This window comes from Neomonachus schauinslandi, chromosome 1 (assembly GCF_002201575.2).
Source record: "Neomonachus schauinslandi chromosome 1, ASM220157v2, whole genome shotgun sequence".
Classification (NCBI taxonomy): domain Eukaryota; kingdom Metazoa; phylum Chordata; class Mammalia; order Carnivora; family Phocidae; genus Neomonachus; species Neomonachus schauinslandi.
This window is the reverse complement of record NC_058403.1, coordinates 46,714,111-46,739,764: the sequence shown is the minus strand read 5'-3', so window position 1 is coordinate 46,739,764 and position 25,654 is coordinate 46,714,111. Positions and strand designations below refer to the sequence as shown.

General features: G+C 39.8%; 1 protein-coding gene and 1 non-coding gene across 2 annotated transcripts; one reads left to right on the top strand and one right to left on the bottom strand.

Annotated features, from left to right (window-relative positions):
- The first annotated feature begins 350 nt into the window (after positions 1-350).
- Positions 351-454, top strand: LOC123326954. Its single transcript, XR_006541424.1, has one exon. It is a non-coding gene; the product is annotated as a U6 spliceosomal RNA (small nuclear RNA).
- A 1,085-nt stretch (positions 455-1,539) lies between these two features.
- On the bottom strand, positions 1,540-14,033 carry LNP1 (leukemia NUP98 fusion partner 1). The gene is made up of 3 exons (XM_021692595.1): positions 13,852-14,033; positions 6,143-6,373; positions 1,540-1,691 (listed from the first exon to the last, which is right to left on the bottom strand). The coding sequence occupies exons 1-3, from the start codon at positions 14,014-14,016 to the stop codon at positions 1,542-1,544; spliced, it is 546 nt and encodes a 181-aa protein (XP_021548270.1). The 5' UTR covers positions 14,017-14,033; the 3' UTR covers positions 1,540-1,541.
- Positions 14,034-25,654: the final 11,621 nt, after the last annotated feature.

Sequence of the window (25,654 nt, the reverse complement as noted above, 5' to 3'; positions counted from 1 at the left end):
AAAGATGTTATAACTATATATGATGATGGATGTTAATGAGACTTACTGTGGTGATCATTTCACAAAGTATACAAAAATCAAATCATTATGTTGTACACCTGAAACCAATAGAATATTAAATGTCAATTATACTTCAATATAAAAAAATATAGGGGGAGTTGTAGTATCTTTTCTTCTAGGGAAGAAAAACAGTGATAGCATATGGCCTCAATATGTTAATTAACCCAATTGTGGTAATCATTTTACAGAACATACATATGTCAAATCATCATGTTTGTACAGTTTAAAACATATAATTTTATTTGTCAATTATATCTCAATAAAGCTGAAAATTAAGAAAAAAAAAAGAAGTACTCACTTCAGCAACACATACACTAAAATTAGAAGGATACAGAGATTAGCATGGCCTCTGCATAAGGATGACACGTGAATTCATGAACCATTCCACATTTTTTAAATAAGTCATGGGATATAAGGTAAGCATGGTGACTATAGCTAGTAATAGTGTATATTTGCAGGTTGCTAAGAGAGTAGATTTTAAAAGTTCTTATCACAAGAAAAAAATTTTGTAACTATATGTGACAACGGATGCTAACTAGACTTATTGTGATAATATCACAATATATTAAAAATATCAAATCATTATGTTGTACACCTGAGACTAATATGACGTTATATGTCAGTTATGTCTCAATATAAAATAAAAATAAATAAGTAAGAATATGGTCTCATAAAGTTAAAACCCAGAGCATAAAGCTGACATCAGAAAAATCAGTCTCCACCCGTGTAAAAGTCATTATTATAAGCTCCTCCCAGCTCCTGCTTTTCTCATTCACATCCACTCATTCCATGCACATCACAGACACAAACACCAACTTAGGAGCCAGAGCTAAAGAGAAATGAAGGTCCTGCCTCAGGTTAGGACCATGAGTCAGAATGAACTGGGCTCTGGCCCTAACTCTGCCACCTCACCGATGAGTTCCCGGACGTGCCTAAATTTCCATTTCCTCAGCTAGCAAGTGAAAAGAATAGGTCCCACCTTAGAGTAGTGAGGATTATTTTGGGTAAGGCATTGAAGAACTCGGCATAGTACCTGGCATGTTAATTACCAGTTCTCATTAAATGACGGCCATTAGACATACTTACATAATTAGTTCTGAAAAAGAAGTAAACTTAGAGTCACATCAATGACTTTTATTTAAAATTATTTGCAAGGTTGATGTGGAAGAAGAGTTAGCGAAGATGGGTGGGTGGCTCTTTAAATATCTTTCTTTACATTTTTAAGAACAACTTATTCTATTAAAATACCTTTCATTCTCCTTAGTCCCATAAAAGGACAACAGAGCAGATCACACTCTCAACTAAGACATCAGAAGCAGTCAGAGTCGGGTATGAGTCATGTGGGGGAGCAGCGGCCCTGACCGCCCCCTGCAGTCACTCAGCCTCTGCAGGCACTCCTTCACAGCTACCACCACCTGGCCTGGCGTACTGGGGCCCGAAAACCACAGTGGCATCCAGACACATGACGTGGAAACAAAATACTATTTGGGATCTTTTTCAAGCAAGGGGGGCATGTATGCTTCTCCATGTTCTTCCTTCCTAGGGTTCCTTCTTTCCTCCACTTTCTTTTGAGATTTCATCTCCATCCTCAGGCATTCCCTTTTGCTTCTCTCCTTTCTGCTCTCAGGTCCCTGAAAGAGAAAGTTCAGAAAAAGGGTAGAAATGTGCCGACAGCTGACAACGAGCCACATTTCTCCTAACTCTTGGAAATGAACAAAGCCCTGGTCATTTAGTAGACTTCCACATCTTAACTTCTCATAATAAATTAGCAGAAGCCCAAGGGTGTTGCTAAAGGTTTCAGTCATAAATAAAAGGAATGGGGCTTGGGTGTCAGCTGACGATCTATGGAGGAAACTCAACCTGTACACAACTCTGAGCTATAGAGGGATGTGTTTCACATTACGATATAATTAACAGTCTCCTGGTGCTTTCCGAAAAGGAATACGGCAAGTGAATCATATACGGAATGATTCTAACCTCCCAGTGTCTACTTCTTTAAATTACATTAACAGTAGGGTTTGTGTTAAGTTCTAATGTGAGGACTATGTAAAGAATGAAGTGTTAAGGAAATGACATCCAGGCACATTAACATTCCCCAGCTGGTTGCCCAGGGGTCCACATTCACTGATTTATTGAACACATACTACTGTTCTAAGATCAGGAGATACAGCACTAACTAAAGAAACCCTACTTCTTCGATATTACCCCTAGGTACAGCATGACAATCAATAAGCCTAAAAAGAAACAAGAAGATCACAGATAGTGATAATTGCAATGATAATGAGCAAACAGGGTGACATGATAAGGAAGTATGGGGTGGGAAGGGGGAAGGCTTCTTCGTTTCCATGGGCAAGGAGCGTCTTTCGAAAGAATTACTGACTAAAGAATGGCATTGATAAATGTGGCGATGGCATCTACCTATACTTCTATTTTTAAAAATAAATAACATCATGACTCTCCCCCTCCTCCACGTGAACTGGAAACGCTGGGGAACACCCAAAGGTCTATCAAGTGAATATGCACTGTGATGAGTACCAATCAGATGAGCAAGATCATGACTCAACACTGCAGGCTGAGTTATAAGGGTGTCTGATTACTGCGGTGATGTCAGCTACTCTTCAATGCTAAATTGTTTTTATACCTAGATTATTTCATTTCTATCTATATTGGTCCAGTGGCCAAAGTCACAAAGCGAAACAAATGATGAAGTTGAGATACAGGTTAAGAGAAACTTAAAAATTGTACTAGTTCTGTAAATGTGCCCCCAGATTATTTTCATTAGACCTAGCAGTTGTATTAGATCCATCAGCCTGATCAAAGTTCATATGTAGCAGTCATGAATATCTCCAGTACTTATAAGAGCAGTATAAAAAAGAGAAAATACAGTGATGATTATTTTCAAAATAAAGCAATGGCTTTTCCCTTATTGAGAATAAAGACTATCTGAGAAATGTTTGTAAATAATGAGCTGAAATCTTTTTTCTTGTATCATTATTTAGAAACAAAATGTAAAAATTATCAAAATAAGACAATTGAGGTTTTCAATACCAAAATGAAAGAATTTAATATTGTTGGTCGTGATCAGGTCACAAAATTAGTTTCCTGATCTCTTTTTTTTAAGATTTTTATTTATTTATTTATTTATTTGACAGAGAGAGAGGGAACACAAGCGGGGGGTGGGGGTGGTGGGAGAGGGAGAAGCAGCCCCCCCCCCCACCGAGCAGGACCTTGGGATCATGACCCGACCTTGGGATCATGACCCAAGCTGAAGGCAGACACCTAACGACTGAGCCACCAGGTGCCCCAATTTCTTGATCTTTTTGATGCTGAAGGACATAAAATTTTAATCTACACATTACTCTACATTTGGCCCCCAGCCAAAATATAAATCAGTTTTAGATTTGCTGATAAACTACACTTTTTAGTGTAGTTAGCTTTAGAAAAGTATGTCAATTGTTAAATAAGAACACGTTTTAAACTATATGTATGTTCTAAATTTTTAATTTTACATAAGGATAAACTTTATAAAATACTCTTTAAAATTGATATAAAATAAAATATTTAATAAAAGTATTTATCCTATATGTTTATATATGTAATATGAAAAAAAATTAAATGATTTTGTAAATTCCTAGCAGGTTTCTAGGTATTATATGGAACTGTGAAAAGAGTTCTTGGGTCAAAAAGTTGAAAATGCTGTCTTAATTGCCTTGGTACTCAAAAGGAAGAGCTTGGGAAATGAAATATTAGCTAACATTTGATATTTTAGGGATAATGTGATAAGTATCTCTTTAAATAAGGGAACTGATTTCATGTTTACACACTGTTAGGGCTTATAATATTAGCGAATGGTATCATGTAAGCAGTTACATAAGATGTGTTGCTATATATATAATTTTTTTCTGAGGACATCAGAATCAACAAAGAATAGTTCAGATTAAAATGTTTTTCAAAATATACTTATACTGTAACTCGCTCCAGAAAAAACTTAAGGCAGATATGTCTCCTGAATTAATATAATTAATGACTTGAACATGTAATTTTAAAACAGGAATTCTGGCACTCCTGTTATATTCCTGCTGAAAGCTCTGAGTCTAAATCTAGTCATGAGGAAATATCAGAAAAACCTAAACTAGGCATCACTCTAAAAGATAGCTGGCCTGTATTCTTCAGATGTCAGTGTCATGAAAGACAAGGAAAGACTAAGGAACTGTTCCAGAATAAAATCAATCAGAGGGATGTGAAAATTGGTTGCAACACATGATCTGGAATTTCACAATAGAGAATATTTTTGAGACAACTGGCAAAATATGAACGAGATCAATAAATTAGATATAAAAGTATTGTATTAGTTTTAATTTCCTGAGTTTAATTATTATACTGTGTTTCTGTGACAGAATGTTCTCCTGTCCTTGTTTGGGGGCTTGGAAGGGGAGAGAGGACATGAGTAAATATAACACATTAACTTTTGGAGGGAATCTAAATGAAGAATGGATTTTTTTGTACTACTCTTGCAATACCGTTCTAAGTCTGAAACCATTTTTTTAAAACAATATAAAGAAAAGACAAAACAGGAACTCTTAATAAGATTTAGATATGGTAACATATCGTACGTCACTAGTTTTTGATGTAGTGTTCAACAATTCATCAGTTGCGTATAACACCCAGTGCCCTATTCCTCTTATGATCAGGTGGAGAGAGCAGCCTGCTGAAGGGGAATCATACACAGGGTCACTCTCTGATAAAAGTGAGGTTGGGCGCCTGGGTGGCTCAGTTGGTTAAGCGACTGCCTTCGGCTCAGGTCATGATCCTGGAGTCCCGGGATCGAGTCCCGCATCGGGCTCCCTGCTCGGCAGGGAGTCTGCTTCTCCCTCTGACCCTCACCCCTCTCATTCTCTCTCTGTCATTCTCTCTCTCTCAAAAATAAATAAAAAAAAAAAAAAAAAAAAAAAGTGAGGTGTCACCTACGAGGCAAAGATGCATGGTGACAGTACCAACAGCCATCACTGCTAAGCAGAAAGCACTGTGTTCAGACGGACAAAGAGGTAGGAAGCAGCCACACATCTTCCTCTCTACATTCACAGAGCGTAGCTCAAGAACCAGGTGGCAACACTCCTGGTCACTTATTTGTTCTGCCTACTACATGGCAGAGACATATTAGTATTCCTGTTTTGCAAAATAAAACCAAAACCAAAAAAAAAAAAAAAAAGTTACTTTGCTCAAGGCCACTCAATGAACATGTTGCAGAGTTCAAAAACTATCCCCAAATTAATTGATCCTCTAGTGTATGACTTTAGGTATCAAGTTTGGCATCACCAATGGAGTTTCTATTCTTCACCCATTTCATGTCTATGTCTCCTTTGTGCTTTATTTAGACTCCCACAGGTCACTGGGAATGCCTGGACAGCTCCTACTCCTGGAATCTTACTAGTGTTTAGAGAATTCCTTCTGCATACTTTTTAGAAGTATAGGCGAGGGTGCCTGGGTGGCTCAGTCAGTTAAGCGTCTGCCTTCCGCTCAGGTCACGATCCCAGGGTCCTGGGATGGATCCGTGCATCAGGCTCCCTGCTCAACGGGAAGCCTGCTTCTCCCTCTCCCTTTGCACCTCCCTGGCTTGTGCTCTCTCTTGCTCACTCTCTCTCTCTCAAATAAATAAATAAAATCTTAAAAAAAAAATAGAAGTACAGGAAAACACACCACCATCATACACTGTTTGCTACTGGATGAAATATGAAAGGACAGGAACAGTTGGGGTAGTTTTTCCATTCTTCAAAGAGTGAAAGAAGAACAAGTCACAATTATTTATAAGATTGACAAAAAGAGTCTCAAAGAACCAGAGGACCTTGGTAACAAAAACATTCCACCTATGGTCCTCCAGGAATTCTTCCTATACCAGGTGTCTCCAGTAAAAATAATAAAAAAACATATACATCTGGGCTATCTAAAACTGTCATTTTTCAAAGACCTCATCACTAGGCTGTAAATGAAGAAATTAGATTTGTTCTCCTCAAACTAGGGGAGGACGAACCCTTTGGGTTTCCTTTTCTAAAGTGGTTAAATATTCAATAACTCTGTTACATACCAAAGAGACAGAGCGTTTGGTTCTAAAGCACAGTTGCTGTTCAAAGGACTCTGAAAATGCTTGAATTTTGGAACGGGAGCTTCCTTTTGATTCCAGTGGCTCCTTGAATGACTCATCCACTGAGCATTTTCTGTAATCCAGCATGTGGGTATGGCATCGAACTCCTTGGTCCTCATGAGAATGCCTTCTGGGATGGCTGACAGACGATGTGATTCTGGGAAGCACAGGAAACTGGGAATACAGAATAAAAATTTTTGCAGGCGCCTGGGTGGCTCAGTCACTAAGCGTCTGCCTTCGGCAAAGGTCATGATCCCAGGGTCCTGGGATCAAGTCCCACATTGGGCTCCCTGCTTGGCAGGAAGCCTGCTTCTTCCTCTCCCACTCCCCCTGCTTGTGTTCCTGCTCTCGCTATGTCTCTCTCTGTCAAATAAATAAATAAAAAATCTTTAAAAAAAAAAAATTTTTTTGCAATATAAAGAGATGGTACAATGTTAGCACAGGGACAGAATATCCATAAATTACCAACTAAACAAATCTCATGTTGAACTGAAATTTTATCTTTTTGATCAGTAGGGCCTTCCTCCTACAATGAAGTAGAATCAATTAGTTAAAACATTAAGTAGAACATCCCAAGTCTAGCTTTGTTTATCCTTTACCATGAGGGTAGAATAATGAAGCATTCCAAGCCTTAAACTGATATGTAAAAAGAATTTCCAAAATTAAAAAAAAAAAAAATTTAATGAAGTCATAAATGTTTAAGAAATAATACAACAGTGAATAGTTATATGATTTCTATATGGAGAAAGAATTTCTAAGCAAAAGAACAATGGGAAAAGTCATAGGAAATATTAATTTAATTACATAAAAATAATGTGCATCACAAGCAATATAAACAAAATTAATGGTAGATTTAAAAACTTAAAAAATATTTGCTGCATGTCAGTAATGTTTAATAGATACCCTGAAAATAAATAAGTATATCTCACATGCATACAGGGAAACACAGAGGTCATATAACACAATAACATCAATGTTAAAATCACAATTGGTCTTCGGGTGCCTGGGTGGCTCAGATGGTTAAGCATCTGCCTTCGGCTCTGGTCATGATCCCAGGGTCCTGGGATCGAGTCCCGCATCGGGCTCCCTGCTCAGTGGGGAGCCTGCCTCTCTCTCTCTCTGTCTCTTATGAATAAATAAATAAAATCTTTAAAAAAAATGTTAAAATCACAATTGGAAAATAATCAAAGGACAGACAGCTCAGAGAAGGCAATTTTTGAAAGAAATGTTCTCTCAATTTTTCTCACTTCCCAACCCGCTCCAATCCAGCTTTTGCACGCAACACTGATTTTGGTCAGGATATTGATCTCAGTGTTGCCAAATTCTGTGCACTTTTGGTCTTTAATCATTCTGTAGCATTCAATCCAGTAGCCCGTGTGCCCCCCCACCCCCAGAAACAATCTTTCCTTGTCTTCTACCACTGCACCCTCAAGGGTGATCATTCTGCCACGGTGTTTTAGACATTTTTGCTCACTTCTCCTTCTAGCTGCTCATAACTTTTGGAGTTCCTCCAGGTTCTAAACTAGTCTTCCTTCCCTTCCTTTCCTTACTCACATTACACTGTCTCCCTAAATATCTCATCCTCAGGCTTCAATTTCTAGCTATCATCTGATTTTCTAATTTATGTTGTTAGCCCAGACATCTCCTCTGAGTTTCTGCCCCCTCAAGTTCCCTCTGGCGAAGTATCCCACTGGCACTCACCCTGACTTGGGCAAATCTGACTTCATCACCTCTCCTCCCCAAACCTGCTCCTCACGTGTCCCCTAACTTAGAAGATGGTATCACCATTCACTCAGTTACTCAGACCCATAACTCAGGAGCTACTCTTCACATTCTCTTGCCAAGTCAGTAGATTCCATCTCTCCAATGTCTCTCAAAAACTATCCATGCTTTCCCAGCATCACTGTTACTACCGTAATCCAAGCCACCCAGATTATAGAAGCAGCCTCCCCATGGTGGACATCCTATATCCACTCTTACCCATTTATTTTGTCGTTCCCAGAGCAGCCAGAGTAGTCAGGACACCAACCAAGTCACGTCTGATCACTTTTTATTTTGTACCTCATCTTGCACCACCCACACTTTCATGGACGGCCTCACTGGTTAGTCACTTTCTCCAGCTCACTTGCTCTTACCCAACACAAGGGGGTCCTCTCTGCTCATGACTGCGCACCATCCCACCTCATTACCCCAGGACATGGTTAATCATACTTCAGTCATTCTGCACTTTCACAGAAACCCTTCCCTACCACCCTGGGTGGTTCGGGTCCCAGTTTGATGCCCTGCTGGGGTCTCATACTTCTCCTTTATGATACTTATCACAACCATAATCAATATTTTCGGTGATTTTGTTACATATCTCTCCTCCATTAGACTATATGCCCCATCACATCAAGGGCTATGTTTCATTCTCTGCTAGAATCCCAGTATCCAGCGCTTTGCCCTATTCACAACATGAGTTCATTAAATATATACTAGATGAGGGGCACCTCAGTCAGAAGAGTATGTGACTCTTGAACTCCAAGTTGTGAGTTTGAGCCCCACGTCAGGTGTAGAGATTACTTAAAAATAAAATCTTTTTTTTTTTTTTAGATTTTTATTTATTTATTTGACAGAGACACAGCGAGAGAGGGAACATAAGCAGGGGGAGTGGGAGAGGGAGAAGCAGGCTTCCTGCAGAGTGGGGAGCCCAATGTGGGGCTCAATCCCAGGACCTTGGGATCATGACCTGAGCCGAAGGCAGATGCTTAACAACTGAGCCACCCAGGTGCCCCCAAAATAAAATCTTAATTAAAAAATTTTTATATGTAAGATGAATAAATGTAAAAGAAAAAAATACCAACTGGTAAAAAATGTTGATGCTTACTAGTAGCCAAAAACTATGGAAAATGAAATAATATAGAATTTTGTCTTTCAGGTATCAAAAAAAAATGTTATTTAATGGTACCAACACTGGCAAGAGTGAAGGGAGATAGGCACTTGTCTTCCTTGCTGGTAGGACTAAAAATATGTACATCCTTCCTAGAAAGCTGTTGGCAATGTGTGTCAGAGGGTTTAAAATATTCTCCTCCTTGGATCCATCCATTGCATGTTATAATTTGCTGAATTGTGTCCCCCTACCCCAAACTCATACATTGAAGTCTTATGTGAGTACATCAGATTATGACTATATTTGGAGATAGGGCCTCTAACAAGTTAAAATGAGACCATTATGGTGGGTTCTACTCCAGTCTGACTGGTGCCCTTATATGAAAAAGAAATTTGGATACACAGAGAGACACCAGGGATATGCTTACACAGAGGAAAAACCATGTGAGGACCAGCAAGAAGGTGGCCATCTGTAAGCCAAGGAGAGAGGCCTTGGAAGAAACCAAACCTGTTGACACCTTTATCTCAGACTTCTAACCTCCAGAACTGTGAGAAAATAAATTTCTGCCCTAAATCACCCAGTCTGTGGTATTTTGTTATGGCAGCCTGAGCAAACTAACACACATATCTAGAAATTTTCTCTCAAACAATAATCAAAAATATGGTTAAAGATTTGTAAAGCTACTAAAAGATAGGAGGTAAATTTGTATATATTATTCCATTTATTATAGGTAAGACATGGTACTGGGTGCTTTGGATAAATTGGGGAACCAAACAGGCACAGTGTCCCCCTCTTGGGGATTATTTTGGGAGATGGAATTTATTTATTTATTTTTAAAGATTTTATTTATTTGACAGAGAGAGACACAGTGAGAGAGGGAACACAAGCAGGGGGGAGTGGGAAAGGGAGAAGCAGGCTTCCTGCTGAGCCCGATGCGGAGCTCAATCCCAGGACCCTGGGACCATGACCTGAGCCGAAGGCAGACGCTTAACGACTGAGCCACCCAGGCACCCCGGGAGATGGAATTTAAACAAACAGGGCATATGCCTACAGCCTTGGCCAAATGCTATAAAGGGAAAGTTCAAGGTGCACAGAAAGGATATAACAAGGTAAAATCATGTATGTTCAGGTGGGTGTTGGAGTGGCTAGGAGGATCAGGGAAGACTTTTGTGAAGATGTGATGATAAAGATACAATCTGAAGGATGAGCAGGGTTAATTAGGGAACAGGGAATAGTTTTCTGCCTCAGGATGAGCCCCATATCTTCAGAGGCCCTGCCACAGAAGAGCTTGCTGGAGTGGAAGGAAAAGAAACCTACTGAGTGTGAGCATCTGGGAGAAGGGAGTGGTGGGGAGGGCTTGAAGTAGGGTAGTATCATAAGATGGGCAATCTTAAAACATACCCAAATGTTTTGAAAGGTTTTCTTTGTGCTGTGGGATTGGTTTTTTAGTATTTTCCAAGTTTTCTGCAGTGATGGTATATTATATTATCAGGAAAAAAATGATACTTTCAAAATTTGAGACTGAGACACAGGACAGATACTGAATGACTGCACTTACTTGAGGTATCTAAAATCGTCAATCCCATAGAAGCAAGAAATAGAATAGGGGTTGTCAGAGCCTGAGAAAATGGGGAAATGGGACGTGGCTAATCAATGGGTATAACATTCCAGTTATGCAGGATGAGTGAGCTCTAGAGATGTACGGTACAGCATTATGCTTCTCATTAACTGGATTTCACACTTAAAAATCTGCCGAGAGGGTAGATCTCATGTTAAGTGTTCTTACCACAATAAAACTTTAAAAATAAAATTTAAAAATTTGAGGCTGGGAATGAAATGAGGTTGTTTATACAAACGTTCTCTTCCATTGAGAGGCCTAAAAAGAACAGCAAATGTTTTATCACAACATAAATGGAGTATATACTTAATATCTCCTATCAGATAGGTCTTTTGGTTCCTTTGTTGTATTGTGTGACTTTGTGGGAAACAGGCTTAAAAGAGCTCTCTCACTGATTACAGGGAGAAGTTCCCATTTTTAAATATGTGTATGTACCACGCAAGCTCTACTTTTTGGATTTTATATGCCCTTCCAATGTAATTTTCCTGGCAAAGACATGAAATAGTGCCCTACATGCATGGCTTGCTTTGACCAAGTATGCCCTTGTCACCCCACAGCCACAGACTAGGCTTATAGCTCTCTCTCCCACACTGTGAGGCAGGGTCTGGCCCATGGAATGGGATCCCTTTACTCTGAGCTCAGCAGCTGGGGTCCCAGACGGCAAAGCAACAAAGACAAAGCGTGCTGCCCGTGCTGCCTTCAGAGCATAACGACCCAGTTCCCTGACCTGCAGTACAGAAGAGTGTGCCCAGCACCACAGCTGTTTCCACTATGACCCCAGAAGACAATTCCTATCGAAGAAAAAACCCTAGGCACTCTCTGACCCAAGGCATAGAAGAAATTAGTGTGGGGTGGGGGTGGGCAGGGGCGCCTGGGTGGCTCAGTCCTTAAGTGTCTGCCTTCGGCTCAGGTCATGATCCCGGGGTCCTGGGATCGAGCCCTGCATCGGGCTCCCTGCTCTGCGGGGAGTCTGCTTCTCCCTCTCCCACTCCCCCTGCTTGTGTTCCCTCTCTCGCTGTGTCTCTCTCTGTCAAATAAATAAATAAAATCTTTAAAAAACAAACAAACAAACAAACCAGAAACCACATTCAAATGGGAAAGGAAGGGAAAGCTCTTCTCTTCCTAAGCATGTAATATGGACGGATATAGGTTATTAATAGGTTATGAGAGGGAAGAGCCTTAGATAGGAGCAGTGGGGAGAGAGAAAAAGAGACAAGGCTAAGAGTAAGCTTTTCTTTTTAAGTAAAGATTGAGCTCAACGCAAAACACACACACACAAAATGAAAACCTAATTGTTCTCTGATCTCTAAAGTAAGAAAAATCTGAGCACATTTTAGAGTTAGAAAAGTTAACTATCCAACACAAGCTCTTGTCATAAATATATGGCGTTCTGTGACTGGAACTGGACATTCAGACCCCTGACTATTTCCCAGGATCTGCCCACGTCACCCTGGGTCCCCTGCTCTGTGTTCTGCCCTTGCACTCTCTACCCTATTCGGTCAGGTGCTCATTTTTATTCCATGCTTTGTCTCCTTAAATAAACACATACTTTCTGCATATAGTCTGATAATTTTGGAATTCACTGTTGACTGAGAGAATCTAAACAGATTAATTCAGGCAAATGTCCGAAGCTAGTATGAGCAGGAAGAGATATACGGACACTGTTTACAAATGCCCCATATAACAAATTCTGCTTAGTCCTAATAGTTTCAGGCAAACAACATTGCAACCTAAAACTGGATTCCCTAGTGGATTATCTCAGTTTTAAAGGTCTAATAGATGCTAAAATTTATTCAACAAAACTGTATTTTATAAGTCATTTGTTTTTATTTCATATTTTGTTTTCATATTTTCAACAGTACTAAAGGGCCGTTGAGATAAATAGCAAATCACAGTTTTTCTCTTTGTTTCTTCTTAGTTCTAGCTATCTGGAAACTGGAAACTAATTGTACTTTGGGTTCACACATTGTGAATACCTCACTTGAAGTGGAACATAAGAGATTAAAATGAGAGTGTGATAAACAGGTGTTTATTTATAACAGAATCATGGACAGTTAGAGCTAGAAGAGTTCCCAGAGATCATCCTGTCCAGCCTGTCTTCTTTTTTACATAAGGAACCTGAAGCTCAAAGAGCTGTTGAAACTTGCCCTTTGTCCCTGAGTATGCATTTGGTAAGAAATCTACTTTCAAATATTTGTGTCTTAAAGAGGTCTCATTCCTCAAATTTGCTGGTCACGGGGAGTAAAAGAGATTGCCATACCCACCGTAATATCCCTCATAGGCATTATGCATCTGGGGACTCTGAGGCTAAAACTGAAATAAAATAACATTGCCCCAAAACGTACATGATTCGGGGGTTGACAGAAGCAAGTTGGGGAGGTATTCTCTATAGCTAGAATCTAAGTGACCTGCAAAAAAGAAAAGCTATATTCTTGCTGTGTAACTGTGAAGCAGAGGATGCAGGTCTCTGCTGCAGAGTCTTCTCCGTGCAGTTGAGTGGAGAGAACCACTGCCTGCACCTGCCACTGAGTCCTCACCCGGTCAGGCCCACCCGTTCTGCTATCAGGAGCTTTCTCCTGCTTCCATCTTGCTCCCTAGACACTGGGTGCTCTGCTGCCCTATGGAAAAGTAGTGCTGAGGGCAGAAAAATTTGGGTTCCCTCTCCCCTCGGGAAACCAAAGGGGAACCAGAAGAAAACGTGTATCAAATTTATCAAAGGTAGTGATTTATGATGTGGAATCCCCAATTCTTTAGAGGTCATCAAATCACGGAGCTATTTTCAGTATTTCAAAAAGAGTAGTGGAAATCACACATTGATCCATGCCTGATGCTACACAGACTAATTTATAACATCAAGTTTCTTTCCTTTGGCTGGAATCATATTAACCCTCAGGAGGATTGTCTCAGGTTTATCAGGAGCTCTGAATAGTAGTTAAAGATATCTTAGGCTACTAAAAATGAAGAAATCTTCACCTAATAAACGAAAATCCGGTCCCCTGGAGGACAAGATAAAATAATAAAAGGGACTTTTGTGGGTATAAAAGGTTTAGAAGTACTGATTTTTAACCAGAGAAGATTTTATACCAAAGGCCTCTTCAAAAATTATCTAATAGAAATTCCCCTCCCCTAGTCCAGCTCTCCCCTGGTTCTCTGATCATAACTCACTGGGCAGGGCAGGGAGGTTTTCCTGTAAGTGGCATCTTGTGATCCGTGGCGGTCCCGGAGTCCTCTCTCATTCTCTTCTGTCCAGCTGTGACCCCAGAAGCTGCTCATCCATTTGGCGAAAGACACATCATCATCATCATCATCATCATCATCTTTGTGCTCCATGTGTAGGTGATTCAAATTCTCGAAGGCCTGTCCCTAAATTTGAGAGAGAGAAATATCATCCAACAGGGCTGACCTGATGAAACCCAGGATCTCCCCCAAAAGACAAAATGAAACTGGTATTTTCAAATGCTCTCCGATAATGGGATCCTTAAGGGAGAAAGATTTACTAAACAACCATTTCATCATCAGGCAGCCTCGGGGAGTGTCTATTTATAAATTGTGCAGCCCACATTCCCTCCCCTCCCCCTGTCTTTTTAAAATTGAGGCTTTTTAATCCTTCCATTGCTGGGGCTTGTGTCTCCAAGCCTAAGGGTGGGAAGCACAGTCCACTGCCTGGTTTTCCCTGTGCTCTGTTGCTGATACATGTGATGGCAATTCCAGCTGTCAATGAGGATGGAGCATGACCCTTATAATATGCCTGTCAGCTCCAGGCTAGCTCTGAAATGGGGCCACTTACAAGGGACAGACTGACTACAGCCTGCAAGATGGCCAGCTATTGGCATGCTATATCTACTGCCAGATACACTCCTAATAAATAAAATTGATATTGATACAAAAATCCAGCTCCTGGGTTTAAGGGAACAGGTTTTGTTATTGATGTATTATTTATATCTGTATAAATCGTACATGTATATTGTACAAACCTTAAGTGTATAGTTTGATGAATTTTTACATACATGTACCCGCACATAACCACACCATGCAGGTGAAGACATAAAACATTTTCAGCACCCCAGCTGGCTCCCTTTTTCCTTCTTCCAATCCATCCTCCCTCCAAAAGGTTATGACTTCTGACCGCTATCGCTACAGATTAATTTTGCCTGTTTTTGAACTTTCTTTCAATGGAATTATACAGAATGTATTATTTTGTGTCATTCAACATTACGTTGGTAAGATTTATCCATATTTTTGTGCTAATGGTAGTTCATGCTTTATAGTAGTACACTGTATGAATATCCCACATTTAAAAAAATCCCTCTCTCGCTGTCTCTCTCTCTGTTGGAAAATAAATGAAATCTTAAAATAAATAAATAAATAAATAAATAAATAAATAAATAAAATAAATTCAGTCTACTACTGATGGTCATTTGGGACTATCATTTGTGCTGTTTCCAGGTGAGGTGTTATAAATAGAACTTCTGTGAACATGATAGTCCTTGTTTTTTAGTAGGCCTTTTTTTTTTTGAGATAACAGGACTAATAAATTTATTAAGCCCCTCCTTTGTGCCAGGTATGAAGTCAAATATTTTACGTATGCTATTTTCATTATAACAACACTGTGACTGGGAGATTTGTCTCACATTTTATAGATAAGGACATTGAGGTTCAAATAGATCATCACTTGCCTGAGGTGAAATTACTACTAAGCAGCACAGCCAAGTCTGAAGCAAGGAGTAGAATAATGAAGTCCAGACTCTTCCACCATTCCACCAGTATTCCAAGAAACCTTTGATAAAGCTTGCATTCTTAGACAGAGTTATTCCTGACTGTTTTCTATATGAAAACTCTTCCTTGAGCTACAAAAAGACAGGCTTAATAATTGTGACCAGTGTTCCTAGAGCATGGCACCACAATTTCTAAGTTACTAAGGAAAAGTAACCAAAGCATAAAATAGCTTGCAACATTTTTATTTCTTGTTTTAAATAGTGAGAGATGCAGGCTTGTTACTTTGTAATACTTTTATTACAGAATGCAGAAAGCCTGCTTCTCAATGACCCAGATGAGAAAGGAAAAGTTATAACTATAACCATATGCCACCACTATTGATTGTCTCTGTTATTAAAGAAAGAAAGGTAACCTCTCTTGGGGAAGCAGGACCAGGTATGTCCACAAAACTTAACTACAGATAAACCTCTTCTTTTCTATTCCTCTTAAAACAGAAATGTCTTTTCTTCCAATTTCAGAAACAAAAATAAATAAATCTATGATCGGGGGATGGAAAAACCAGAACAGGTCATACCTAATTATTGCTTAGAAGTATTTTGAAGAAAAGAAATACGACTTTATTTTAAAACTTCTTTGAGGGGCGCCTGGGTGGCTCAGTCATTAAGTGTCTGCCTTCAGCTCAGGTCATGATCCCAGGGTCCTGGGATCGAGCCCCGCATTGGGCTCTCTGCTCAGTGGGGATCCTGCTTCTCCCTCTCCCACTCCCCCTTCCTGTGTTCCCTCTCTGTCTCTCTCTATCAAATAAATAAATAAAATCTTTAAAAAAATTAAAAAATTAAAAAAATAAAACCTCTTTGAGTGACACCTATCTCTTGGAATTCTGAACCCTTCTTTTAAGGCCTTATAGACAGAAGTAATTTAAATATTGGAAAATGTGTATATATAAATATGGATATTTATTATGAGGAATTGGCTCATGTAATTATAGAGACTGATAAACTTCACAATCTGCCATCTGCAAGCTAGAGACCCAGAAAAGCCAGTGGTGTAATTTAGTCCAAGTGTAAAGGCCTGATAACCAGGGGAGCCAATGGTGTAAATCCCAGTCCAAGGGCAGAAAAAGTTGAGATGAGATATTCCAGCTTATGAAGTGAGGAGAAAAAAGAGCAAATTCCTCCTTCTGTCTTTTGTTCTATTTAGACCCTCAACTGATTGGATGAGGTCCGCCACACTGGGGAAGACAATCTATTTTATTGAGTCCATAATTTCAAATGCTAATTTCATCTAGAAGACACATCCAGAAATAGTGTTTAATCTGGGCACTCCATAAAACTGACATGTAAAAATTAACCATCACAGGCACTAATCCCATTCATGAAGGCTCCACCCTCTCATCTATTTACCACCCAAAGTTTCTACCTCCAAACCATCATATTGGGGATTAGGCTTCAACATATGAATTTTGTAGAATCACAACATCCAGTCCATAGCAGGGTACCACATAAACAGCACCCAGTAAAAACTGGGGGCACTAAGTCTCTAATGAGCGTGCAGACAACATTTCACACATGTTGCCAAAACTCATTACTGGAAGAATTAAGCACATCCTATAAGACTTCAATGGGCAAAGAAAAAATAACAAAAGAAACCTTTTGGAAGCTTGTGCTTGGCTTTCTTCAGACTTTACCCAATATGCCTTTCCCCTTTTTGGATTTTGCTCTGTATCCTTTCAGTGTAATAAATCTTATCCATAACTATAACTATATGATGTGGATTCTTTTAGCAAATCCTTAAACTGGGGGTGACAGTTGGTGTCGGAAGTGGGATTTATTAACAACAACCCTGACTTAATGAAATATAGCTAAAACAGGGCTTGGAGAAAGGAAGTATGAAGGGGATATAATTATGAACCTTCACATCCCATGGCTACCTAGTCATCTGTGGTATGAAACAGCAGCTGAGATGATGTCTGTTCTGGAAGGTGAAGGTTACCTATGGAATTTGAAAATGATAGGTCCAACCCTAGAAGAATTGGATCCATTGGTCGCTTTTGGCCGTGGTAGCTAAGGTGAAGGAATTAAAAAGTACAGTCTGGGTGATGTCTTTAGGTTTTGTTCTCCCCCTCAGGTGGGAAGAGAAAGGGTCCAAACACTCCCAAAAAACATTTCGGGTGAGCCAAAATGTTGTATGTTTGTATTGCTCACTCCTCCAAGTGGGAGGAAATAAGATTAAGTCAATTCCAAGGCTGGCACAAACTTTAGACAAATCAGAAAAAAAGAAGGGGGAAAAAAAAACACGCTACTGACTGGTGCAGCAGCCTGCTGCATTCCAGCTGGGATCTCTCAATAGTGCTAATTTTAATCCTGGAAGTGTTGAATTTACTGCTAAGGTTTGAGTAAACTTGCAAAAAAAAAAAAAAAAAGTGAGAGAGAGAGGGAGAGACTTTCTAAAATGGCTTTTTATTTTGTAGCTATTGCTTCTGGGTATATGATTTTAAAAAACGGTGTAAAGTATCATATGCCTGTAATTTCATAAATGCTAAAGGGATTATTCCAATCTGGGAAAGCTGCCCAATAAAAGGTGTTAGTAGAACAGGACTTCTTCCTTGGATGGATTAAAATTTAAAATCTTTGAACATCTGAGTATTGAAATCTTCATAACTGATTATTGTTCCCATGATTTTTGCCTGTTGGAGCCTATGAGAAAAGGCAGACAACATAAAAGGAGAAATAACCTTTTTGAGTTTTAAAAAGCAGTTTTTAGTTTGATAATAAGTTTCTGTAAAATCAGATGTCTGACTCTTAGAGGCTGATGATTTTCTAGACTAATTGTGCATATATTTGAGCAGGTCAATTTGGATTCTAAGACTGACAAGATAAGAGGGGCTTAGAAGAACTTGGAACTCCACTGTCTGACCCTGTAGTCTTTCATCTTTGCTGCTGCCAAAGAAGAAAAGTCACTGGCTTTTTTGGAATCCTGAATTCAGAGAACCTAATTGCCTGGATCTGATGGTAGGCTGAAACCTAATAACATCTGTAACAGACTATTTCAATCTTGGACAACAGACATAGACTCAATGAACAGAACTGAGATGCTGGGACTACTACAGACTTAAGACACCCTTCGGTGGGGCCATAAGCTGTAAAAACATCATGGATGCTGGCTGGACCACATGGCTCACCTGCGGACGCCCACAGAAAAGGGCTCATTCTCTGATGAGACCATCTGAAACCAAGCTGCAGGTGGCTGTATATTTCTAATGAGGGACTAACTGCATTTGAGATGAATGATCACAAGGAACCTAACCTGTGATTCCTGTTGCAAGCTGTAAGATGGAAGAGAGCACAGCATGGAGAGTAGGACCTCTCCACCCACTCCCAACAGAGGGGACTCTCAACCCCTGCTCAGGAATGTCTCACTGCTATTGACTTATGTCTGACTTTCAACATTATTTGAAATTTGCAACAATAGACTGATAGCCTGATTCAGCTTTACTCACCTTTCTCCTAAGTTAGGCAGTTTGATTATTAAATATAGCTATTCCCAAAGACAGAGTGTTCTTTTTCAGGCTTCCTACTGAATAAATGATCAGGGTGAAAAGGATGGGGGGTTATGTAAACATGTTCTGAAAACTTTTGAAAATTCAGGATTTTGTCCTAACCAGTTCCTGATCATGCTGTGTCTTTCTGGTTAAGTTACAGTAACAATGTTTTTCTATGTAAATTCTTCTGTCCCTCTGTTACAAATTTCTTAAATCATCACTGATTAAGTGGAGCACAGGATGTCAGATAGTGAACTGTGGCTCAACAACAGATACAAGAAGAACTAAAATAGAGAAGTTTATTACTTACAAGTCCTGGAGGAAGTGCCTGGCACACCTTGAGGGGCCACGTGGGGAGGTCAAGGCAGAGTGCAGAGAGAGGCAGACGCTGGGGCACGTTTTTATTAGAGTCTGCAGGTGGAGTGCTTTGGGGTTTCCAGGGCTAAGGTTAGATTGGTCAATTGAAACCAAAAGGGCAGGGTTTGATAAGCCACAGTGGAGTCTTATCTAAGGAGCCGCATGGGGAGAATGCAGTGGGGGCAAGGGAGATGGTTGATCACAAGAGCTGTTGGGGAAGTGATAGCAGGAACTTATATGTGCTTGTGACTCTGCGGACTGCTATCTAGGGCATGTGCTTAGGTGAGGGGACTAGTGTCAGTTTCAGGGCATTGTTTGGCCAAACAAAATGAGGTCAAGGCAGCAATACCATGCAGTAACTTAGCTAAATTCTCGACACCCTCTTTGCACCCAACCCCTTTTGATGGAAGATGAGAATAAAAAATGATTGGGGAAAAAATGTAAAGTAATGATCATTAAATGAGACACACTGATTTTGTAATAACATAGAAAAAAACAAAAAACAGAAGCTCAGCACCTGGGAGATGCAGGGAAAGATGCGTTAATGATCTCAGTTTCTCATAACTGCTCTGTTTTTCAGAACTGCTCCTGAATGCCAACGTTGGCTTCCCAGGATGCTGTGAGGTCTTGAATTCGAACCGACTACTGAGCCTATGATCACACCTGACAGCACTGACCGTGGGACAGCAATGGTAGGCCCAGTTCCTATGTTCCCATGAAGAACTCTAGATGTTGTCCACATTCATGAGGCAAATGAACTGATGCCAAAGACAAGCAAAATTGCTGAAATAGTCTTCTGGAAGTCCCTCTAAAACTAAGGGCTCAACTGGACAGAGAACCCTAGGGCAGAAGGACCCACAGTGGGAAGGCACACTGGGGGCCCTGTTAACCTCTAATGCCTAACTAATGTACTTCTTCATTGGGTGACCTCCCATTTGCAAGCTTTTTGTTTCCAAGCGTACTCTCTGGGATTATGCTTCTTGAATGTGTACCTTGACTTTCATGGCTTGCTTCAGTCCTGAAAGGCATGAAGGTCAGCTTCAACTTACTAGCCAGAGTCCCACTGTGCTTGAATGGATGGTTCAGGCCAGGTAAAAAGGTTAATGCAAAAACTTCGGGAGAAAGCCACCAGGCTTTCTAAGATTGACCTTTTATGTTGACGGAATTTGTTTTAATTGGCTAAATCCAAGACCCTAGAGGGCATAAGGGAGGCAGTCCTGGCAAGACGCTTTCACCCTGCCACAGGGGGTCCTACTGATAATAATTTTGCTCTAAAAAAGCCTTGGCCAAATGGGGTGGACTTTGTAGAAAGGAGTTAACATAGCAGCCTGAGACGACATAGCCTGAGAAAAGCCTTCTTGCTTGACCCTTAGCTGGCATCTGGGAACTTGACTGGTAAACAGTTCCTACAGTAATATAAAACTTACCCTAACTGATGAGTGGCCTAAACTGCTTATACAACCAATGGTTTATGCTAAACAACTGCATTTTTTTCTGGAAGTCCGGAATTTTTTGTACAGGCTAGGCAGTGTGTGCCTGCATGACCAGCTTCCAATAAAAGCCTTGGGCTCTGAGTCCCCAGTGAGTTTCCCTCGTAAATAACACTTCTCATCACTGGACGAATTAAGGATGTTTTATGTGGCTCCATTGGGAAAGGACTCTTAGAAGCTTGAGACAGTTTTCACTTTGCTGATTTTAATTTGTGTCCTTTCAATACAATAAATCTTAGCTATGAGTATAACTACATGCTGAGCCCCGTGAGTCCTGTGAGTCACTGAACCTAGGGCTGGTCTTTGGGACCCCCAATACAGGAAGGAAAGGGAACTCTTCATATCTTTGGCCAAAAATTCTCCCAAAACAACAAGATATAAAGGTACCCCCAAAAGCAAAAGAATTTGGTCTACAGTATATAAAATCAATCCACCTCCATTTTTCTCCTAGTTAAGCCCATTTCCTTCAATGTATGGGAAAGATGGCTCCCTGCTTTGCCTGGACTAAGGTTCTTACAGCAAACCTGGAGCAGCAAAGCAGCAGCTGCAGGTACCAGCTCTTGGCACCTGGAGGAAAACTCTCTTCCAGCCTGTTTTGGGAGCCCTCGCACAAGAGGAGGCCATAAGCCCCCCGGGAGCCTGGCCGCAGCTCTCCCTGGCAGGTGTTTGGACACCTGCCCTGAGGAGATGCTGCAGGGCGCGGGACCAAAGGGAGCTGCCCTTTGACCCTGCTCTAATGCTCTGCCTTGCCAAGCCCATGCTGTGTACTCCAAAGTGTCAAGTGGTTGAGACAGCTGTAGTTTTCTAGACAGCTTGTGTGTGTATTTTCTTATCATGCTCAATGTGAAAGAAATTACCTTCTCTTAGATGGTAGGAAGCTTGTGGTGTGCGTGTTCTCATAAAGCAGTCAGACATCATGGGTGCCCAGGTAATCAGTGAAAATAATCCTTGGGCTGTGTACCAATGAAGTGGCTTTTCAATGTCCTAGTTCACATTTGCTGCTTCAGAAGACTGTGATCATGGGGGGTGGGGGAGTGGAAATGATTTTCTCTTTATTTCATTCTCTCTTTCATTTAATTAACTCCCTTTATTTGTTTCAATGCATTTCTTTTAGTTCATTCTCCATAGCCCCTATTTCTACAATAATTTATTTTTTTTAGTTCATTAATTTTTCTTGCCAGTTAAAGGGAAGAATTATTCCCCACACTATTTTCGAGCTTGCCTGAGCCACTCTCATTTCAGAAAAGAAATGCTATGTACAGGAGAACTAAGCTGCTACATCTTTAAATATTTATATAGAGTCAAAATACATCAGTGGTTTTTACACAGTTTTTACCTGCCAGAAAGCAGTGCTTGAATACTTGAAACTATGTACTGTTACATTTAATGTCCTGATTGTCAGAATGTTCTTTTACAGGTAATATGCTAAAACCCAGTCATCCATTTCCATGATTGTTACCAAGTTACACTGTGAAGTTTGCCACTCTGTTGCTTGGTGATTAACCAAGTATCTGAAAGTATGTATTACTTGAGGGTACTTCATCATCATTTCTTACTCTAAAAAGTTATGCAGCTTATATTATGAAAACTATTTTTTAAATATACTATGTTGATGTAAAAAATATCTGAGGGGGTAAAAACGTGTGTTTTCAGAGGTCTGCCTACAAGAATATTGGTTATATAAATATCTAGTTACTTTGGCAGTAAGCATCAGTAAGTTCTGCAGGATTTGGGCTAATGGTAGGCTTTACAATAGTCAGAGTTGTTAGATGTTGGAATAGGTTTTTGTAAGACAATATATCATCTCTTCCACAAGAGACCTTGAAGCACAGTATTGATTCTCATCTACCAGAGATGGAATCTGTGCAGCTTTGCCTCCAGTAGTGCTATTAATTGCATGGCCTCTCAAGGTCTTGTTGATCCCTGGGCAGCTATTATCCCAAAACAGATTGAACATGCTATTTGTTAAAACTTACTGGTCTGTAAAAAAAACTTTGCCAGTTTAGCTCATTAGTGTGTTAGATTTCAGAAAAGGCTTCTTCCCAGCTATTAACTACAATTTCAGAGAATCTAAGGGTAATGTTTCAGCACTTTTTTTTTAGTCTGAGTCTACAAGCCTCCCCATAGAAGTGCCCCAGAAAAGAATCGAGGGAATTAAAGAATCCCATGAGTCTCACTTCTAAGAGGGGCAAAATTTTGCAATGTAGAATAACAGAGTGGATCACCAAACATTTAAAGGAAACTGTGACAAAATATTCGTGACATTTAGAAAAAGAAATTGGAAAGGTTAAAGTTTGAGTCAATAAACAATGAGTAGGGATGCCTGGGTGGCTTAATTGGTTGAGCGTCAGACTCTTGATTTCAGCTCAGCTCATGATCTCAGGGTTGTGAGATAACCACCCCGTGCCCCACGTGCCCCACCCCAGGTCCAGCTCTGCACTCAGCAGGGAGTCTGCTTGAGATGCTTTCTCTCCCTCTCCCTCAACCCCTCTCCCCTCCCCTCTCTCTCTCAAACAAATAAATCTTTAAAAAAAAAAAAACAATAGGTAATCTTCAGGATATTATAAATAAAAACTTTAACAAAGCTCCAGAACAATCTTTTCTGAGGATCAAATGCCATATACTCTTAGTATGAATATGGTCTTTCTGGAAAGAAATACAGCAAGATGAATTAAGAAGATTTGTTTTAAATATTCACATTCTTTGACCCAGAAATTTCTCTTCTTAGTATTATAAGTATATAATCAGAGGTATGCAGGGGTATTTGTTCATCATAACATTGTTAAAAATAGCAAAAATGTGGGGTGCCTGGGTGGCTCAATTAGGTGTCCCACTCTTTTTTTTTTTTTTAAGATTTTTTATTTTTTATTAGAGAGAGAGAGTACAAGCAGGGTGAGTGGCAGGTAGAGGGAGAGGGAGAAGCAGGCTCCCCGCAGAGCAGGGAGCCCAACGTGGGGCTCGATCCAGGACCCTGGAATCATGACCTGGGCCGAAGGCAGCCGCTTAACAGACTGAACCACCTAGGCGCCTCTAGGTGTCCCACTCTTGATTTCAGCTCAGGTCGTGATCTCGGGGTTGTGGTATTAAGTCCCCCATCAGGCTCTATGCTCAGCATGGAGTCTGGAGTCGGCTTGTCCCTCTCCCTCTCTCTCTGCTCCTCCCCCCACATGCACACACTCTCTCCCAAATAAATAAATAAATAAAATCTTTTAATAAAATAAAATAGCAAAAATGTGGAAACATCTTAAAGGCACAATTGGAGACCATGCTAATAAATTATGGCATATTCATACAACAGTATTCTATGCAATCATAAAAAACCAAGGGATTTAATGACACAGGGAACTTCTCAAAATAAAATATTTGGTGACAAAATCAAAATATAATAAATTGTGATAGTTAATTTTATTTGTCAAATTGACTGGGCCATGGTGCCTAGCTATTTGGTCAAACACTATTCTGGATTTCCATGAGAGTGTTTTTGGATGAGATTTACATTTTTATATGCAAACAATGAATCATGGAACATTACATCAAAAACTAATGATATACTGTATGGTGACTAATATAATAAAAAAAAGATTTACATTTTTTAAAAGTATAAATGGTTATTTATTTATGGCAAATAAAATTTAAAAATTTTTTTTAATTTGAGTATAGTTGACTCACAATGGTACATTAGTTTCTGGCATACAACATAGTGATTTAACATCTCTATATGTTATGCAATGCTCACCACAAGTGTAGCTACCATCTGTCACCATACAATGCTATTACAATACCATTGACTATATTCCCTATATTATACCTCTTATTCCCATGACTTGTTCATTACATAACTGGAAGCCTGTATCTCCCACTCCCCATCATCAATTTTGCCCATCCCTTTAGCAACCATCAGTCTGGTCTCTTTTCTTATAGGTCTGAGTCTGCTTTTTGTTTGTTTATTCATTTAGTTGGTAGATTCCACATATAAGTGAAATCATGTGGTATTTGTCTTTCTCAGTCTGACTTATTTCACTTAGCATAATACCCTCTAGGTCCATTCACGTTATCACAAATGACAAGATCTCTGGATGAGATTTATATTTCAGTTAGTGGATTTTGAGTAAAGCAGATTGCACTCCATAATGTGGGTGGGCCTCATTTAACCAAATAGCCTGAATAGAAAATAAGATTGACCTACCCCAAGCAAGAGGGAATTCTAACAATAGACTGCCTTTGGACTTCAAGTGTAATATTGCTTCCCCTGGGTCTCCAGCCTGCTGGCCCACCCTGCAGATTTTGGACTTATCAGCCTCCATAATCATGTGAGCCAATTGCTTAAAATAAATCTCCCCCTCTCTCTCACTACATGACACACACCTACATACACACACACAAACACACACATACACACCCTTCTGGTTTTGTTTCTCTGGAGAACCCTAATAGATACAGTTTATTAGTATGATCTCAAATGTCAACTACGAATCATGGGATTTCAGATAATTTTGTTTTGTTCTTTATGCTTTTTTTCTATATTCTGTAAGTGATCATGTATCACTTTTGTAATCATGAAAAGATGTTATTTTAAAATGACTCCTGTATGTCATACTTAATGGTGAAAGGCTGAAAGTTTTCCCCCTGAGATCAGGAAAAAGGCAAGAATGCCCACTCTCACCACCTTGATTCAACACAGCGCTAGAAGTTCTAGCCAGTGCAATAAGGGAAGAAAATTAGAGGGGGGTGAGGGAAGGCATACAAATTTTAAAGAAAGAAATAAAATTGTCTGTATTTGCAGATAATGATTGTCTCTATATAAAACCCCAAAGGATTTACAAAAACACTCTGAGAACCTCTAAGTGAGTTTCAGCAATGTCCC